The sequence below is a fragment of the Neurospora tetrasperma genome (assembly GCF_000213175.1).
Source record: "Neurospora tetrasperma FGSC 2508 unplaced genomic scaffold NEUTE1scaffold_5, whole genome shotgun sequence".
NCBI lineage: Eukaryota > Fungi > Ascomycota > Sordariomycetes > Sordariales > Sordariaceae > Neurospora > Neurospora tetrasperma.
In genome coordinates this window covers 300,011-319,814 of record NW_009799103.1, presented here as the reverse complement: position 1 = coordinate 319,814, position 19,804 = coordinate 300,011, and the positions used below count along the sequence as shown (strand labels likewise).

At 53.0% G+C, this 19,804-nt stretch overlaps 5 protein-coding genes across 5 annotated transcripts; 2 read left to right on the top strand and 3 right to left on the bottom strand.

The window, feature by feature from the left end:
• Window positions 1-984: 984 nt before the first annotated feature.
• On the bottom strand, window positions 985-2,906 carry NEUTE1DRAFT_117639 (uncharacterized protein; the record flags this gene model as incomplete). The annotated part of the gene is made up of 3 exons (XM_009854605.1): window positions 985-1,559; window positions 1,619-1,975; window positions 2,031-2,906. 3 exons carry the CDS (start codon window positions 2,852-2,854, stop codon window positions 1,097-1,099), a joined length of 1,644 nt encoding a protein of 547 aa, XP_009852907.1.
• A 2,141-nt stretch (window positions 2,907-5,047) lies between these two features.
• NEUTE1DRAFT_147669 (uncharacterized protein) lies at window positions 5,048-5,626 on the bottom strand (the record flags this gene model as incomplete). The annotated part of the gene is made up of 1 exon (XM_009854604.1): window positions 5,048-5,626. One exon carries the CDS (start codon window positions 5,624-5,626, stop codon window positions 5,180-5,182), a length of 447 nt encoding a protein of 148 aa, XP_009852906.1.
• A 2,070-nt stretch (window positions 5,627-7,696) lies between these two features.
• On the bottom strand, window positions 7,697-13,307 carry NEUTE1DRAFT_147668 (helicase swr-1; the record flags this gene model as incomplete). The annotated part of the gene is made up of 1 exon (XM_009854603.1): window positions 7,697-13,307. The coding sequence occupies one exon, from the start codon at window positions 13,305-13,307 to the stop codon at window positions 7,770-7,772; it is 5,538 nt and encodes a 1,845-aa protein (XP_009852905.1).
• Window positions 13,308-13,944: 637 nt separating this feature from the next.
• NEUTE1DRAFT_147667 (NADH:ubiquinone oxidoreductase 20.1kD subunit) lies at window positions 13,945-15,209 on the top strand (the record flags this gene model as incomplete). Its single annotated transcript, XM_009854602.1, has 4 exons — window positions 13,945-14,118; window positions 14,189-14,377; window positions 14,465-14,776; window positions 14,893-15,209. 4 exons carry the CDS (start codon window positions 14,116-14,118, stop codon window positions 14,920-14,922), a joined length of 534 nt encoding a protein of 177 aa, XP_009852904.1.
• Window positions 15,210-16,127: 918 nt separating this feature from the next.
• On the top strand, window positions 16,128-18,184 carry NEUTE1DRAFT_102489 (uncharacterized protein; the record flags this gene model as incomplete). The annotated part of the gene is made up of 3 exons (XM_009854601.1): window positions 16,128-16,485; window positions 16,547-16,750; window positions 16,815-18,184. 3 exons carry the CDS (start codon window positions 16,128-16,130, stop codon window positions 18,182-18,184), a joined length of 1,932 nt encoding a protein of 643 aa, XP_009852903.1.
• Window positions 18,185-19,804: the final 1,620 nt, after the last annotated feature.

The following is a 19,804-nucleotide window of genomic DNA, read 5'->3' as shown; positions in this document are numbered from 1 at the left end:
CTCTCGCCTCTTTGCATTAGACATCGTAATCTAGCCCCATTCTTCAGTTACCTTAGCAACCGAATCATCTTATTCTAGTCCTCAAGATAGAACGGTAGCGGCACGGGGAAAGGATGTACAAGTCGTGATGATGAAACTGAAGCAACAAATGCCAGAGAGCAGTCAGGAAAATGCATCGAGAACAGTGTAACAGGATAGGTAGCCAATTCGTACCATATTGGCTTATCACTTATATACCTATATAGGTAGGTAGGTATAACCAGCTACCTACCTCCTAATTCTCCGGCATCGTCCTCTTGGAAATATCCAGCAGTAATATGCTCCTCTCCCTCGGGGTCTGGTATGGTATAATGTGCTATACCCCCACCGACTCTGCCAACCTCACTCGTCCGATGTCTCCTCGAGAAGGAACACCATCATCATATCCTCCTCGGAATCATGCGTGGTGCTAAAGTAGATGAGGAGAGCATACATAAAAGCGAAAAAGGAGTTGCGAGGATTTGAGGGTGCAAGACGAGTCAAAGGACAAAAAGGGGAAAGAAAGGTGATAGATTGTCGATTTTCTAGAAATTCGCTAAATAGACCTTAAATGCACGCATTTAGAGGTAGGACAATCATATCACAGCTCTTCTATCCTGTGACAAAAACGATACAAGTCAAGTTTTCATAAAATGAGCGTTGCTACCAAGGAAAGGAAAAAAAAAGAAAAAAAGATATATACAAGAAAAAAAAAGGGGGAAAAAAATCGGGGCCACCCGGGGATTGAACCCGGGACCTCTCGCAAGAATGCTCAGGATTGAACCCTAAGCGAGAATCATACCACTAGACCAGCGGCCCTATTGTTATTGGATGGTTGAAATGCACGGACTTGGCGCCTACATATCCCTGAACCTTGCTGCAGACATCTTGGTACATAATTTGGGAATTGCAGACTATCGTCACCACGTATCACCAACCATCATCCACCATCCATATCAACCAGCTGCCGAGAAAAATACTATCATTACGTTTATACTCTTATTAGGTATGTACATGAAGGCATTCAATCATAGGTACCCAACACTCATATGTACAACAACAACATCCACCCCCTTTTTTACTGTGGCCTAGTGATCCCCTTTTTCCTGTAAAAGTCCGCCACCCATTGTCCCATCTGAGCGACCTCCTCCTCCGCAACCTTCTTGATGCCCTCGTTGGCGCTCCAGTTGGGACCGTAAAAGTCGGAGCAGTGAGTACCGCCCTCGATGACGCGAACCTGGTGGTTCTTGTTGCCCTTGAAGGGACCACCGGGTCGGAACTTGGACGACAGGGTAACGTCTCTCCAGGGATCAAGCGAACCGTTGGCCTGCATTATGCGCGTGCCGTTGGTGTGCTTCCAGCCGCCCGTCCACTTGTTGACGTCCTCGGCGCGCTTGCCTTGCTTGATGCCGTAGGTGGCGTTGGAGCCCTTCTCGGCGGGGAACCACAACGGACACTGCTTGCGCCAGTAGTCGGCGTCGACGAGGCGAGAGACGATGGAGGGGCGGCCAAGAGGGGCGCCATCTTGCCACCATTCGAAGCTGTTGCGTGCATGTCAGTATAAAGGAACGGTAAACCAGAGGGGGGAAAGAACACGTACGGCTCATTGCAGAGGAACCAATTCCACTGGCGGTTGTAGGCGTTGTTGACCGACAAGTCGTGGAAAATGGGGTTGGAAGCGTTCTGGTTCTGGAAGCAGAGAACGTTATCCTCGCCCTTGAAAGCGTCGTAGCCAGAAGACTCGCAGGTGCCAGGAAGAGATTCCTCGACGAACCACTTGGCATATCCGTCGAGGGCCTTCTTGATGCCAACACCGAGAGGCCCAGGGACCTTGTTGGTCGAGTTGGGCCAGACGTTCTCGACGTAGTCGCAGAAGCGGTAGTAAGGGGTGTAACCGGTGGTCTTTTCCGAGTAGAACTGGGTGGATTGCCAGCTCCAGGGGCCGCTCTCAATGGCACTGCAGACAATAGGTCAGCATTGATTTGCTTGACAGACAGTTCAAGACAACTTACGAAGCAAAATCGGCATCAGTCAAGTCCTGCAGCTTGAACTTGGACTTGAGCTCACGCTTGGCCTTGGGAGTACCATGCAGCAACACGGAATCGACAAAGTCAATAACAGCGGTCAAATCCTTGGTGCAGTTCTGCGGCGTCGCTTCCAGGACAGGGACGAAATAGGTCCAAAAGTGTCCTACGGTTTCGACCACACCAGAAGTGCCGTGATACGCCCAGAAGGTGCCCGGGTACAGCGCCTCCAGCCAACCGGCCAGGGCGCCCGAGTAAGAACCACCGGAGAAGATCCAAGGGGCGTTGGCAGGCTTGCTGCCGTTGGTCTTGTCGAAGGGCAGCTCAATGTGCTCGGCAAAGTAGTTGATGTCCTTCAGCGAGTTCTCCAGCGTCAAATACTGCAGATTCTTGACTGTCAACTCGTCGAAGGGGCTGGAATTGCCCCAGTATCTGTGCTCCATGATCACCACGGCGGCGCCCATGTCCTTGGCCATCCAACCGGCCAGACGCTGGTCGGAGAGGTACGACTTATTGAAACCATCGGCGGCCTGCTCGCCGGGGTTGACGAGGATGATGGGCGAGCCGGGGCCCTTCCAGTATTGGAAGCCATACCAGAAACGCTGCTTGAAGGTGCCGAGCTCGGGGGTGTTGTGGTCGATCAGCTGGTCGAAGGTGCCGTAGCCAGAAGTGCCCTCGACTTGGGCGCGCTTGTTGAGGGACTCGATGTGGTCGTCGATGGGACCAATTTCCATGCCGATGGTCTTGAAGAAGGCGGCATGGGCGGTGGAGGCGGCCGCTAGAAGCGCGGTGGCGGCGGAGAAGAACCTCATGTTGCCGGTGATCTTGCCTCACTCGCGGGGAGCAAGAGGTGAGGGCAAGAAGGGGAGGGTGAAGAGAGGGTGAGAGGAGAGGAAGGGAGGGCGGCCATGACTAGCGACGGGACCTACGGGCGCTCTTATATCGCCAACAGACGTGGTTCGTTCAATAGATCCACTTGGCCCAAGTATAATTCTCCGAACATGGAAGGAGCTGTTGGGACGGGAACACGAATTGACTTTTTACTTGTCGTTCCTGGTTGTCATCCACCGTGCCATTGGCCGCTGCGAATGTAACCGATGACTGGAGCCAATGAAGCCAACCTCCCACGATTGAGTTGTGAGCAATGGAAATTGGGGTGGTGGTGGTGGCACGCGAGAAGGCGAAGGAACTGAAGGGCTGCAGAACCGGGCATCCTCCACCTTCCGCATCTTGACGGTTGACCGTCCGGGCTTGAGCCGGGATATGTCATGGTAACCACGGCAGGGCAGTGCAGGGGCAAAGCGACCTGCCAAGTTGAATTAAGCATCGGGCCGGGGTCCCCCGCGATGATGGAGACCCCAATTCCAACACAGATATCTCGCGATGTCTTTCAAGCATTGTGACCCGATAATTGAGGGAAAAAAGGAGAAAAATAGATAAGCACTACAACATAACCGCATGACTCTTTCTCGACCCGACACTCATCGTCTCTCTTCTCTTGCGGCGGCATAGCAGCGGCCCCCCCAAAAGTTCTTCCTTCCGTACTGCCCGGCGATCGCTTGTCGGTGCAGTGCGCTCACAGCGGGGCCGCAACGATCGCCAAGCGATTGGTCACCCCGCCCCGGCACTATCTTTCCCCAGCTTTGGTACCTTCTGGATTGGGAATAGACCAACTCGGTCGTCATCGACCTCTGCTTGGACAGTTTATTAAGGACAGCCGATGATTTGCAATTGCGAAAGCAGCCTCGGCAGATGAAGACCTCGATTTCCTAAAAAGATGACCTCGCTTTTGTCGATTGACCGCGTGGGAAGCCATATTGACCGCCGCAACAAAACTTGTCGGTCAAAGTTGATTCAGACCTAGTGTACTCTCTTTTGCGGAGCGGGTGTCCGATAATGGTCATGTTGACGAGTGTCTTTTGTTCAAACGCGATGGATTTCAGAGTAGGAAAACGACACGGAACAGTCGTTGCAGAATGAAGACCACAGTCCGGTTGGGATGGGATCAAATCATATGCAACGGATAATGACAAGACGATATCGGGGCATCATTGATATCGGCAGCTCGGATGACGGCAGATCACGAGTGGAGTTTCCGCGGCACGCCAAGGCCCGGACGGTAGGTGGCCTCGCTCAAGACAAAATGGATGAGACCCAAGTCCAAGTCTTGATCTTACACCGGGCGAAAGGCTGGGCAGCTTTAACACAAAACCATCCACAATTCAATTGATCGAATACCATGAAATCAATAGGATTACCAAGGCTTGAACTACGTTGTTAGCGGAAACTGCATACACAACAATTTATTGATTTTCGTGGTGCTTGGCTGAGTTTGGTGTGTTTCTGGATGGGGGACTCGGGTGTCATTGATTTTGTCCTGAGCGAGGCGAAGTTGTGATCAATTTGGGCAAGGTCCATCCGTATTAAACCCTAACCCATTAAACTGGACAACGGTTGCGAAGAGAAGAATGGGTCGGGGAGACACTCTCCTTTTTCTTTTTGTTTTTTCCTCTTTCTCATGAACTTTCAGAGGGCCAGGAAACTACTATAAGACCTGTCCTTAGGTACACAACCGTCGAAATGTTCTTTGTCTCTACTGTTCTTGCAACAACCTCTGACCCGAGACATGTGATCATCTGATCGAAGGTCTCGGCCCTCCTCAAGTTCGACGACAAGGTCACAATGTCCCTGCATCACAAGCGCGGTACGCTACATATATCAATGACAATCTGGTTTCATTCCAGGCGCTAGGGCTACCTAGACTGTTCTACATGCATTCGTGTCTCATTTACCATTCATCCTGTCCACTACAATCTGTCCGTCTGTCCCTTGACCCAATTCCAAGCAGTGTATTCCAATCACATGGTTAGGTACTTAATTATCCAGTCTGATGTATCTTCAGTACCCAGTTCCATCAAAACATTAACGCCCCACATGAACAAAAGAAAGAAGAGAGATGCTGTGCTGTGTATTGTTTAACAAATGAGAGTTTAGACCACCACGGGCAATGGCAGCGACCGGTGGGTAGGTAACGAGCGGGTTGTATGTCGAATTAAGTTGGTTTCTTGTCCAAGGAAAAGACGAAATGATTGGTCGATCCAAAAAGGAGCGTCGATGGTGTCAGGGAACGACTCCCCTTAATGCTCAATATAAATATCCACCGTCCTCCTCCTCCACCCCCTATCCTTATCCCTAGAGGTATCCTCGCTACCCCTCCGACGGCTGCTCCGGCTCCGACAAGGCAGCGGTTCCGGCAACGCAGGAGGAGCAGGCGTAGGACATCTCACCGGCGCGGGAGCAGGAGCAGCCGCCGGGCGATGATATCTCCAGGGGAGGTAGTAGTAGTATGAAGTAGACCCATGACGGCTTCGGCTGCGCGTGCGTCGGACGGTAGTTTCGTACTCGTACTCGCGCTCACGATCATGCTCGCGGCGGTGACGCGAGTGCGAGCGCCGAGTTCCGTGGGCGCTGGTGCTGGTGCTGGTGACGGTGCGCCGATGACAGGTGTAGGAGTGGTAGTACCATGAGTAGACGGGGATGTGCCGACAGCAGAGGGTGCAGTAGTCTGTGGTGTACCAGGCCATTGCTTTGCTTTGGTTTGGGGAAAGGTTGTTGTCGTGGCGTGGGTCGAGTTTGTCTTGCTTCGTGCAAGTGAGCGTTTGGGTATTGTGTTGGTCGGTTGAGCTTTGCTGGTTCTCGTTGAACGTTTGACTTGTGAAAGCTGATCGAAGGAAAAACAAAAAGACACAACAGATGAAAACACAACATTACCTTATATAACCACCTCCCTCGCGCAAGAAGTCTTTTGACCACTTGCGTCCATCCGGTCATGACCTCCTCAGACTCAACCTCAGAGTCATCCAAAGTGTCATGAGGCCGCCGCCAACGGTCAAACGCCAACACCCGAACACCTTAGCTTTTCCTGCCCCGTAGGCCTAGCCTGCCTGTCTGTACGAGGAAAACATCACTCAGGCATCTGGTCTTGACAACTACGCCCTTCTGGGTCCTAGTGTAAGTCCTGGCTGACACACTTTCACCGAAAGCCATCCATCCTTCACCGTCTAGCATAGTGACACCAGTTCGGTTTGCCGCGTCCCCATGCCAATATGTAGTACCAGACCAGATAGGCGGTCGGCCAGCCGGCCGGGAGATGGAGTTCAGCCTAGGTGCCCGGCCTGGATTAAGTTGCCTGTGTGCGCGCGGAACAAGGAAGGGACAAGGGACAAACATCGGTTCGGTAGGTAGGGTGCAGCCAAAAAGAGCCATCGCATTTTGACGCGGTGCGACAGCAAAAAACAAAACCGCGCCTTCAAGGTTAGATAGGTTGGATTTTGAAAAGGTTCGTTTTGTGTACAGTGCTTCAACATATCCTTAACTAAGACTTATGTTCGAACCACGCTCGCTCTGTAAATTCAGTCAGTCGTCGTATAACCCGTGGCTAGGCTACCTCTACTAACAAACAAAGGGTCAAGTGAGCCAATCCGCGTGGGCGTGGGCGTATGTCCCTGGACTCCCTGGAGGTGTCACTTGATACGTCCCACCCACACCCATACCCACACCCTACATATACCTCTACCTACCTACTTACACCCATATCAGCCCCATCCCACCCCGGCATTCAGCCTCATTAACATCCAAGTATAGGTACGAAGGGAGCGAGGAATAGAAGCCTAGTGGCATCTACAAGTCATGACCGGTGATTGGCAAAGTGACCCGTGAAGATGGTCATGGAACGCGACCCATGAGGCCAACCGACCGACCGACCGGGCGGGAAAATGACAGTCCCGCCCGTCATGCAGCCAGCGAGCGGAGGCAGACGGACGGGATGCAGCCATGCAGCCTTATGCTTGTCTCACCTCACATCACATCACCCATTCATTCCACTCTCCTGTCCTGTCAGCCGCGATGGTGAAAAAGACTACAAAACGGGGGGGGCGATGTCCTTGGTTGAATGATGGATGGTCAGATTATCGGTCGGGGGGTCGCGCGTGTGAAAGGCCTGGCCCTGGCCGGGAGCTCACCTCATTCTCTGTTAGGTGGTTTCCCCAATGCGATGGATGGGTTGGGTAAGGCTTGCTGAGTGCCAAGGGAAGGGAATGATGCACTGGGACGGCGAGGCGGTGGTGTTATCAATGACAAGCCCAAACGGTTGAGGAAATGACTAAACACCTGCTCATAAGAACGTGAGCCGTGATCTCCCAGCTGGCCTTCCCTTCGTTAAGTTGTCACCATGAACGGGAACAATGAGAGAGGCAAGGTGATGCAACACTATCGCACTTGGGGACGATTTCGTCGCCTAAAGGATAGTGCACTAATAGCCCGTCAGCTTCGACCTACCCCTCCAACACTTCAGTTGTTAGCGACATCTAACAGAACTTGCACCGAACAGCAGCGGAATCTGGCTACGCCAGGTCTCAAGACAATTATGTATCTAATCTTCCATTCTACCTTCTCACCAACACTCAAATATGGTATAAACGTCTAGTATAATACACACACACACACACAATCCTTTTTCCTTCTACCACTGCCTTACTTGATCACTTCCCAGTTCCCCCTGTATACACCTCACTGTCTTGATCGACAATAACAACAACAACAATACCAACTCGCTTTACTTGTAAAAAGGTGTTGTAACACCCAAAAATAAAGGTATGATATGCACTTTAATCACCAACCCCCCTTCTATCATACACCCACCCCTCTGGCTTTTCCCAAGTCAATCAATCACCTCTTCCTAGTATCCTTCCCCTTCCGATTCCGATTCCTATCCCTTCCCTTCTTGCGATCCCTCGGTAACTCCAACGGCGTTCCCTCCAAAGCCTTGGCCATGAACCCCAGCATGTACTCATCAATAGTATGCATCCTCTCTCCCCACGCATTATACTCAATCACCTCCTCCTCTACCTCCTTATTCTCTTCTCCTCCCAAAAGTTGGCCATCCAAATCCGCCAGCCCATCACCCGGCGTTCCCGGGCGTGTACTTCCCGCCTCTCCGAAATCCGCTTCGTCCTGCATGATTTCCTTTTCTGCTGCCTTGGCCGCGTCGACATCCTCTCTGTCTTCTGCCATCTCTAGGACCCTGCCCACGTTTCGCACAGGTAGAGGTTGGGATGCACCGCCGCCGTCGGCAGTGCCGTCGTCGCCTCCTGCGCCGGTAGTTGACGGTCCACCTAGCACGCGATCCATAGCGAGGTTGGCGGCTACGTCGTCTTCGTTGCTGGCGATCACCTCGCCATTGGACCCTAGCACGTCTCGCACCGACAACCGATTGAAGTAATCTGTGGTGAACTCTCCTTCCTGAATGACCACGTCGTCCAACATTTGTTTTTGACTAGCCTTGCGGAGAATGTTCGCTTCGATGGTGTGTTCTGATACTAACCGGTAGATGTGCACGTCGCGCGTCTGACCGATACGATGGCATCGGTCTTGACATTGTTTGTCCATGGCTGGGTTCCAGTCCTGGTCGTAGAAGATGACCGTGTCGGCGCCCGTGAGGTTGATGCCGAGACCGCCGGAGCGGGTGGACAGGATGAAGCAGAGGATGCGCGGGTCGTGGTTGAATCGGTCTGTGAGGATTTGCCGCTGTTCGACCTTGGTGGCGCCGTCAAGGCGGAGGTACTTGTGTCCGTGGATGTTGAGGAACTGTTCGAGGATGTCGAGGACTTTGGTCATTTGCGTGAAGATGAGGGCGCGATGGCCGCCCGCTTGGAGTTTGCGTAGGAGCTTGTCGAGCGCTTGGAGCTTGCCGCAGTCATATTGGAGGAGCCGCTTGTCGGGGAATTGAATTGTCAGGCGCATGCGAGCCTCGTGCCACGGGTCCGGTGGAGGTTGAGGTGGCATGTAGGGAGCATATTTGACGGGAGCAGAGAGCTTGAGGTCGAGCTCCTCAAAGAGTTGGATGCCTCGTTCGCCGAGGAGGAAGCGGTTCATTTCGGGGCCGGTCACGACCGCGGGAGTGACGCAGGCGAACTTGGTGATGGTCATTTCCATGGATTCGGCGCGTTGCTGGAGCGTCGGGATGGCGTTGTGTAGCAGGAAGGAATCCTCTTCGAACCAGGACATGATCTTAGCCGGGACTCTAGGTCGGGGTTTGTATGGCCGGAGATGGGTGTCAAGGGTGAGGAACTCGGTTAGACGCTTTCCATAGATAGGTCGTTGTTGGCGACGGAGGGCATTGATGTATACACAGTGCTGCAGCTCTTCAAACCGACCCCATCTGGCGGCACTTTCAAGATACACAAGGTTGGACTTGACAGAGGAAGGGTCCAGCGCGGTGTAGGCGTTGTTGGCGCGCACCTTCTGGGCCTCCCTCAGGTCGAGCAAGATTCGATGGGAGCTGAGCTGGGCGATGCGGTCGGTGTGTGTCTTGGACAAATCTTCATACTCGGTCGGAATCATGTTGAGAAAGCTCAGATTGACAGTGGTCATGGGCTTCGTAACCAACAGCCTGTTCCGAATGAACTTTTCATTCCACTCGTAGTCGGCCGGTACTGACCGCGACATGCGGAACGAGGTCATAATGGGCCGGTCTACGAAGAGATCGGGATGGTTGCAGACCTTTCGGAGCTGCATCAAACAGTTAATGATGGACATGTAGTTGCCCGATTGCAGCGTCTCGCGTGTATCGGCGCGGGAAAGGAACCCATCATACAACTCTCGCTGACGTTTGGAGAGGCGGCAGAACTCGACGTGTTCATACTTTGCCGGCATTTGTTTCTCGACATCTGCCTTGAGTCGACGGAGAAGGTAGGGTCTAAGGACCTTGTGCAGCTTGGCAATGATGGCACGCGCCTCATCGTCCAGCTGTTCACGGCCGCTTTCCAAGATCTGAGATTCGGGCCTAGCGAACCAGTTATGGAATTCGGTGAGGTCAACGAACCCGCCTTCGCCGTTCTCGGGTGGCGCCAAGAAGTAGAGAAGCGACCACAACTCGGTCAGATTATTCTGCAACGGAGTACCTGTCAAGAGCAACCGAGCTTGCGTGTTGAAGCCGAGCAGGGTTTGCCAGCGCTGCGACTTGAAATTCTTGATGTTGTGAGCCTCGTCGAGGATCATGTAATGCCAGCGTCTTCGCCTGAACACCTGCTGATCCTGAAGGACCATTTGATAGGAGGTGATGCAGACGTTCCAAACATCGTCGTTGTTCCATCCCTGGCGCTTTCGCTTGCGTTCTTCCTGGTTGCCGTAGTACGTAAGGATCTTGAATCCAGGACACCACTTCTTGAACTCCATTTCCCAGTTGAGCATTACACTCGTAGGCACAATAACCAGATGGGGACCCCAAACTTCATGATGACAGGCGAGGTGCGCCAGCAGAGCAATGGTCTGGATGGTCTTTCCTAAACCCATCTCATCGGCCAGGATACCATTGGTGTTGTTGGCATACAGCCCAGCAAGCCAGTCCAGACCATGATGCTGATACTCACGCAGTGTTCCACGCAGGAGAAACGGGATTTCTGTCTTGACTGTTGGGGTTGTTGGCTGAGGTGAGGATTGTCGGCTATCTGGCTTTTGCACGCTGACGGCCAGCTCTGAGTGGGGAGTGTCGACATCGGTGGGCTTGGTATCAGTTGTTTTTGGTGACTGTGTTTGTGACTGGCTCTGCATGTCAGTAGCCGCCACCGTTTCCTGACTATCATGTCGGGTGTTGGGTGGTGCCTCCAACGACGGCGCCGCGGCTGTTTCCCTTTGTAAATCGTCTGTGGGTGGGGCATCAACCATTGGCAGGTCGCCCCCAGCTTCAACCGACTCCTTAGCCGGAAGTGCCTGGTTTTCGGACTGTACAATCTCTTCATGATGCTTCAAGGAACTACCATTGGTGAGGAAGTCCTTATTTGCCACTCCGCTGCCCGGCTCTTTTGTGGTCTGAGTATTTTCTGCTGCTTTTTCGTCGTTGGGTATAATCAGTAACGACACTTCATCGTCTGCACCCTCAGTTTGAGATGATGCCAGCTGCTCATTAGTGTGGGAACCATTAGTTATCGGAGCCTCATGCGCATGGCCATCAACTTGGGGCTCGGGACGAAGGGCCGCCGGAGCATCGGTCATCTCCACATCCCCAGCGGATTCAACCGACGGCTCCTCAGTTACAGCCTCCTCCTTCAACTTCTTCAACTCTGACTTTCCAAAGAATAACCCTAGCAAGCCAGCAGGTTCATCATCGGACTCTTCCTCTTCCTCATCGTCTTCGTCCTCCTCGTCGTCGTCTGACTCCTCGCTAGATCCAAGGTCGTCGTCCATGTCTACCGACTCATCGCTTGTATCGTCACCATTCGCAACGCTGCCATCCATAGCAGCGGAAGCATCAGCCATCTCCACGTCTTTTGTTGTTTCTTTATTTCCATCGGTCGTGTCCAAGGTGGGTAGGTTGGCGTATTTTGCACGTAATTCTTCCTGAGTCAGGCCCTCGTCCGACGCGGTCGATTTCTTATCGTCGTCCTCAGAGGAGGAGGACATGTTATCCTCGTCTTCATCTTCGTCATTTTCGTCAGACATCTCGTTGGATCCTTGGTCGGAGTGCTCGTCACTTTCCTCCTCGTCGCCCATTACTGACGGCATGCCACTTTCCAGGTCCTCGTCGTCCTCGTCCTCGTCCTCGTCTGTAATTTCGTCCCCGTCCACTTGCGCTTGTCGTTGCTGTAGCTTTTGTTCCGAAAGATTGACTGCTTGATTCAGCGCGGCCTTGACACGGCGCTGTTCCTCCGCCTCCCATTCCACCAAGCGGCGCCTATTGACCTCAACTCTGACATTCTCCCACGTCCCAGCAAAGGCCCTGATAACCTGGCGCCATTTAGCCTTGGACGCTTCCATCTCCTCCAGCTCGATTTCTTCGGCGGTTTTGGGCTGTGGGTTTCGGCGTCTCCACTCGGCTTCGCATGCAATGGCGATGCGCTTGGCTGCCTGCATATGCAACTGTTGCTCTCTATACATCAACTTGCGGAAGTTGGTCATGGCCTTTGTGAGGTGGTCGAGATGAGCCCACTGTCGAGGCGGTTCCTCCTCGGCCTCAGGCTCGAAAGCCGAACACCTGTCAGGGGCGAGCAAGCCCCCTGGCTCAACCTCTTTTTCAACCCGTAGAATGACCTTGGCGTCTTGGAGGGCCATCTCGTCTGTGTATTTGGGCTCTTCATCGGGAATGTGTTGCCCACCCTCCTCCACCGGTATTTCTTGAGCGCGCGCAAAGTATTCCTCAAAGGTCGGCCCAAGCTTTGGACGAACATTGGCTTGGTTTGGATGAACAAGGGGTATTACGGTCAACGGGGGTCGAACTTTGAGCTTGATACGGGGAGTGGCGCGCGAGGCACCGGGAGAGAGCTGGCCATCATCGTAGGATGCTCGAGAATGGGCGAGGGCTTGGCGCGTTGACCGACGCGTACCGACCGCGGCAGGTTTCGGAGGTGTAGCAGGACGTCGGGGAGATGGAGATCGTCGACGGGATCGGGACGCGGAGGGTCTGGTATCATGAGTCGTGGCAGACTTGCGCGCGGGAGCTTTCGGCGGCGGCGGGGGCGGCATCTTTGCGGGAGCAGGCTTACTGCTGCTGCTGGCTGGCGCTGGCTTCCTAGACGTACTGGCACTGCTCTTATTGCTGACAGGACTTGTTTGGATAGCTTTCCGCGTAACCTTTTTGTCGCTGGGTTTCATGCCGAGCAGGACGGGATTGACGCGGCCAGACTTGCGACGACCGTCTTCGGTGATGATGGTAGTCGGACCCTCGGCCTCAAACTTCTTCCATGGTGGTGACTCTGGTTTCGGTTTGCGCGAGTGATTGTGAGGTGTTGTCTCGCGCACTCGGCGTCGCTTGGCCGGTGGTTGTCCATCTTCGTCGAGCTCGGGCGTCTCTCCGTCGCGGGCATGAGTATCGCTTGTCGTAGACTTTGGTGATAGAATGGATGAAATCGGTTCGGTATCAAACTCAAAGTTATCGGGTTCGCTCAGCGGGGACGAGATGGACGACAAGGGCGACTGGTCGCGGTCGAGGAAGCCAGCATCTTCGGCGTTGGCGTTGGCGTTGGTCGTCGTCGAGGTATTATCGATGGCGGGGACATGGTGGGTGCTGCTGTAACTTTTGTTGTCTGTCTCGTTGTTGTCGTGATGACCAGTAGTACCGTTGGTGTTGTTGTCATCGGCGTCGTTGTCACCGGGAGTGGTGGTGGTGGCGGACGTGGTGGTGGTGGTGGTGGTGGTGTCGTTTCGTGTTGAATCAACAAGTCCCGCACCAGAATCAGACGCGGTGCCAGAGTCGGTCATCATAGTAGTCATGGTCACTGTCACAGCAGCCACGCCTATCGAGGGGATATGGGGGCGGATATCTCGACGAAGCGGGCATTTGAGGGGACCAAAACAACGTCAGAGAAACCGCACGACTTGGAACTATCTCATGCCCGAGTTTGGCCGTGATCAGGCTACGGGAAGGGTTGGCTGCAGCGGGGAAATGTCGAGAAAAGAGCTGTTTCCCGCAAATCGCAAAAAGTTGCCAACCGACGAAAAAAAATGCATCAACGGCACCGGCACTGAGCGGGACACCACCACAGCCGGCCAGCCTGATGGCCCGTCAGGTCACAGTGGAGGAATGAGTGGCCCGCCGCCTCTGAGGAGCTGGCTGAGTGGATGGCGAATAGTGATGCTGCCGCCGTGTTTCCATCCACATGGTGCAGGAGCCATTTGGTGGTCTGTGCACAACGCGCTTGAGAGTGGCTCAGTGGGAGAGTGGGCAGCTGTGATGTGCTGACGACGGACGGGAAGGGGAGCGAGGGAGCTCACTGAAATTGTTAGTGCAACTCGACTCCAAAGCCATTCAAGAGACTTCTGATCGATGCGGGGCGGCCAGCCATTCCTCGGGTCATCTTCTCCTTCCCTTCTTCTTAGGTTGGCCCATCCTTGCAACTAAGCCAATCAGCAGCTCCACAAGCTCTGTGCACAGACCATCTTGCACTGAGCAGGCCGGCCGACGAGTTGCGCCTGCAGTGAGTGGGTGTCCGTCTGGTCTGTCGTCAACGTCAAGATCCCAAATCGCAAACTGAATCAATTCGAACTCGGCATCACGACTGCATTGCGGCCCTCATAAGCCATGGTAGGTACCCATGCGCCGATTGATAGCACCCAATTCGAAACAACACTGACTGACGACTAAACCTACCCAGATGCTGTCCCGCCGAATTGTACGGGCCTCGCCCGCCCGTCTCGTTGCGCTCGCCGCGAACCGATCCCCCATTGTCCAGCAGCGCCGTACCTTTTTGCCCGACCAGCTTACCGGCCGGGGCGGCCTTATGGAAGAAAAGTACCCCGACTCCGATTATCCTCAACTCACCAATGCTGAGGATCCCGAAATGGTATGACAATAGGCAGTTGGTGGAATAAGGAGGCTGTCAAACGAGACAGAGGAAGCACACGGTAGCTGACGGACTGGTTGTGCGCAGAACGGCGGCTACATCAACCCTCCACGCATCAAGCGCCAGTTTCGCGATCCCTACGCCAAGTGGTGGGACCCCCAGGAGCGTCGCAACTTTGGCGAGCCCGTGCACGAGGACCACGATCTCCTGGGCATGTTTTCGCCTTACGAATACACTTGGGTCTCTCCCGGCAAGGGTCTTGCCCAGATTGGCGCCTTCATCGTTGCCTTCCTCGGTCTCTGCTACGGCGTCAAGCTCACGTATCCCGACAAGGTCTCGTATCCTCGTGAGTTCGAGAACGGTTTGTTGCAGGAACTGGGCGGTTCGGGAGCTGTTAGGGTAAGTGGAGCTTCCCCAGGCCAAAAGATGGAGACGGCTTCGAAGTCCTCTCCATAATGTGGATCAGACATGGAACCGGGCCTGACAGTGCTGACTATTGACCTTGGACTTGACAGGCGAGACAGGCGGGTGATCCTGACCCTTGATTAAGTACAGACACGAGGGAACAAATACAGAACAGAGCATGCGCCGTGTACATAGGTAGAGGTAGCTGCTCCTACTTCCATACGGGGTGAACGGTACCCGGGGAAGTGATAAGAGTTGAGTCATGGGAAGCAGTCATTAATCATCCCAGAGAGTGCACCTGGTCCAGCTTCCGCCAATGCCTGTTGTTCTGTTCTTCCAATCCTGTTCGTTACTTACAGTATCATGCTGGAGGGTACCTCTACGCACTCAGTTTAGGATGTTCGTTTTGACGGAATTATAGACTAACACAGCCCTTCCATTTTCATTGCAAACTGACGATAAAGCACCAGCAGGAACAATCTCGAGCAGATAAGTCCACAGAAGCATGTTGCTGCTTCCAACGACTCGGAGATTTTCTCTGCATTATCATGACTCGTGCAAGTTCATCTGGGGTAACGACTCCACATTTGCTGTCGGGTCGGGTGCAAGTCGCAAGTGGATCACTGACTCGGGACCGAACCCTCACTCTGCTACTTCGGTTGTGCCTAGGTAGGTATCAATGGCAACTCGCTCACGATAGCCCCTTGCCTATTGTACTCAACCTCTAATAACCGAAGCAATGGCCTCCAACTAACAACCGAACAAGAAGATTTCACCATCTTTATGGCCAAGCGTCAAGGACGAATTTGGATCATGGCAATAACGCACGAATTACGAGATATCCTTCCCCCAAACCCCCTATCATGTCCATGGAAATTTCGATGCCGGCCATTTGTAAATTTCCATCATCCCGACAGTCAAGACCTAGTTTGACGTTATCTTCACAAACACGGAAAGAGCAACCGCAAAACTACCCCAACATGGTTCGAACTAGAGGTACTAATCGCTCCCGAGATTGTTATGGGCCTTTCGGCCTGGTGATATGCGGGTAGGTACTTGAGCGGGAGCGGTCAATACAACTTGAAGCAGGAGGAGGGGAAGAGGAGAACTTTCATCATCATCCACTCTGTCTACACGGCAATCCTCGGCTCCAACTTCGTCGCCAACCATCGTCACCTTTTCTTTTTTGTTGTGTGGTGTCTTCTTTTGGCTTCTCTGCTTGCTCACTTGTTGAATTATATCTTGCCAGCCCGTGCCCCGAGCAACATCGATACACTAATCGATTCTACATTCAATTTTCCCTCCCCATCTCACCATCGGCTGGGTTGCGACGGCATACCATACAATGCGTTACGACGACTGGGACGTCATCCTGTTCCCTACAGGCAGGAACGGCAAGATTCCAATCAAGGAGTTCAAAGTCCAGTGTCATGTAGTTCCAGACCAGGAGCTCGCTCACATGCACGGACAGGCTGGCTTGCCCATCATGACCTGCTTCATCCCGAGTCTTCCAGCCGGCAGTCCGTTTCAGATCTCGATGCACGCCTGGAAAGCCCCCGATATCAGCCTGTTTACAAAGACATACAGCAGGCATACCGAGTTTGTCAAGTTTGAGGCGCGCATCTTCATCGATGGCCGCTTGGTTGCTTCCACTGCCTTTGACCGAAAAGTCAACGGACCCCATTTGATTGCAGACACCTTTGGTAAGTCTCCCAAATCCTCTGAAATATAATCAAGTATCATGACGTGCTGACAAGTATCAAGAGTACACAAAGACGGGCGAACGCGAACGCCTAAAGTTTCCTATCTTTCGCCGTGAGCTTCTTTATGAGAGCCACTGGAGTCCTGGCGACGACCTTGGCCGCATTAAAGTTCTTATCAGCGAAGGCTTTCCACGCGATTCTCGAACGGTACCCTTTGAGCGGGTCAAGAATATTGTCGCCTTTTCTTTCCAACATGCTCCGCTAGGTAAGACTTTGCAACACTTCTCTCGTCCGCCACCAACAACTGACGTTGCAATCTACGTGTTCAGAACTGCTTGAAAACAACTCCATTGCCTGGCCCAACCCATCCATGTGGCACACTCCGACCTACCTCTCGAACGTTCCCGTACCAACATATCACCCCGACGATGGCATCAACTCTCACGCACACTCGCCCCAGCGACCAAAGAAGAACAGTCAAAGTCCAGGTTTCCCAACGCCTATTATGACACATGGCGTATTTCAGCCTCACCTGCCTCCCGCTAGCTACGTGGGTACACAAACACTCCAGATGCCATACGCACCCCGAGGCTCCAACACTGGGTCTGGCTCGTCGTTTCCGCATTCCGATCCATTCACCGAACCCTCCTACATGGACTGGATGGGCTCAATGGGCCACAGTTCCTGGCAATCTGGTATGCGACAGGGGATCCAGCAGCAGAGTAGTGATGAAACCATGCCCGACTACGGTGGGGGTCCCAACCGTGACCAGCCTGAGGCTATGCATGTTTCCGGAAATAGTATGGATGACGAGCATCCTACGAACATGAAGGTGCCAACGAATACTTCGACAACAGTCCCTCCTCCTACTGAAGACATGAAAGCGGGGGTCCATTTTCCTTCCATGTCTACCCATATGCCATCCATCCCGTCTGACATGGCCGCCTGCTTCACCAATACTCTCTTGAACCAGCCGATGCCGCTTCCACTTCAGCCTCATCAGATACCCCTACCGTCTTCGGATGTCAAGTCACGTAAGGAGAACCGCTTCCTCACGATCTCTGGTTCCAAACTTTCATCAGCTCACTCACCCCCTACTGCAGACCATGGCGACACACGCAATTTCTCACAGCCGGTTTTCTCCCAGTGTCCCATCGCATCCAACTTGTCCCAGATGGTCTCCTCCATGGATGGCGCCGGAAGCTCGAGCGACTCCCCAAGTTTGCAAAGCATGTTCTCGGTCGCAGGCAGCCATCAGAATAGTCCGAAACAGGCCGAGTTTGTGTCCAATTCCAACCTGTATGGTGGTCATGCTTCAGGTCCCAACCCTGCCAGCTTCCCTCCTAGCCTTCCTTCCAACCTTACTTCCAACTTCTCATCCAACTTGACTTCAAATTCGACTTCCAACCACTCCACGAATCCCAGCTCCAACCCTCCTTCTGGTCCGACCCCCTTTGGCGTTCGGACCGAGAGCTCGCTCAACGCTGGCCTTGGAAGCGTACAGGGCCATGGAAATGGTAATGGAAGTGGTACTGCTGTAGGAAATGGAAACGGAAATGTCAAGCGGACTCGAAACTTTACGCCGGCTTCTACCAAAGCTATTGATGAAGAGGACGAGCCACGCCAAGCGAGCCCTCAAATGAGAGTTAGGGCCTATGCTAAGGAATACGGGTTGGAGCAAAACATGCTTGAACTTTGAAGTTTTACAAAACCTCCAGACATTTGGTTCAAGAGAAGCAGTAGCCTTAGTTCGATCACTGCGGTGATTGTTGGAGTTATCATACTGGTCGTGGAGAAGTTTGTTAGTTTTCTCTTCTTTATTTTCTTATGTTCTCTTTCACATATCCAACTTATCACTAGCATTGTCAAATCGGGTTACGATTGGAGTCATGGTTGTGTTGTTTCTCAGAATGCTTGGAGAGTGCGCATGCTTCCTTTGTTCTAATGGCGGGTGTAAGTTATACAAGTAGCCTGGTCCTCTCGATGTCCAGCATCATATGGTGAGATTGATGGGTAAAATGGTCAAGAAAATACAAATCTTGCAATCGTTGTTTCTTTGCTGCCAGTCAGTTTCTCCTTGTGAACAAGGCGTTTGACACAATGTCGCACGGCCTCTGCTTCTGCATTTGCTAGTCCTTGTGCCATGTGATGTGGGCGTAGGGCTTTGCAGCACGTATCTGTCAGAATGTCAGCCAACTTTACATCAGGCGTCGTTCTTGGGTGCTTTGGTATTGGATGGAAGATAAAGCCACCCAACTTGAAGTTAGGTCAGCTTGAAGGTCTAGAGAAAGGAGAAGGAGAGTGGTTGGATTAAAGCTTGCCAAGAAAGTCGTGGACGAAGCACTAAAAGCTTAGCGGGTGGAGATAATGGAGCTTACAACGGAACCCCCCTGTTATCTCCGCGACGGTTGTTAGTGTAGTTGCACTTACACAGTCTGTATAGGGCAAGACAGGCTTTGTATACTGATCATAAGGCTAACATCACTGTGGCGATGTGGAGGCTAATGATTGAGCCAACGTGATGAATTGCGAAATGTAGAGCGGGGAGGATTAAGAGCCATGTCCCTTTGATAGTTCTTACGGTCTAGGTTACAGGCAATCATCGATTGGCTTCGGGATTCGCGAAAGATACCCTGATGTACCTACGTTCGGTGTTAGCGGCCACTGCGGCTATGATCCCGCCCCCCCCCCGGCCTTGGCTGATCCTGTCTCGCCCTAGCTGAGTCTGGCCCCCAAGAGCCCTAAAAAGGGACGGAGGATCCGGTGTTAGGGGGTAGTCTAGTGTAGTGTACATAAAGCTAAAGCTCAAGCGTTGGACTTTGGACTGTGGAGGTCCACTGGTTCACAGCCAGCCAGCCAGCCATCCAGCCATTCTGGCGTCATTCGGTTCGGGTCCCATTCAATTCGTTCGGTGTTAGCGGCGACGGGCGAAGCGGGACGGGTTATGAGAAGAAGGGGAGGTACGTACCTGGTACCTGGTATCTTGTTGTCAGCCATCCTCCCATGGGATGAATGGGATTGAGATGGACGAGAGTTGGAGACCTCGCTTTTGGTTATCGGCGGTAGGTGGTGCTGGTTGGCTTCTACCATAGTCCGTATTGCGTAGTATACATCTGATGGCAGTTAATGAGGTTTGTCTTGATTTGGCTTGGCTTGGCTTGGCTTGTATTGTATTGTCTAGTGGTGGTGAAGATATGTCATGACGGATGCTGTAATGCCGGGGTCGAAGCAGAAGAGGAAGAAGAAGAAGAAGAAGAAGTCCGGTGGGGAGTCATAACAACGGATTGGGGCACCTGGACACCGATGAGGCTCGGAAATA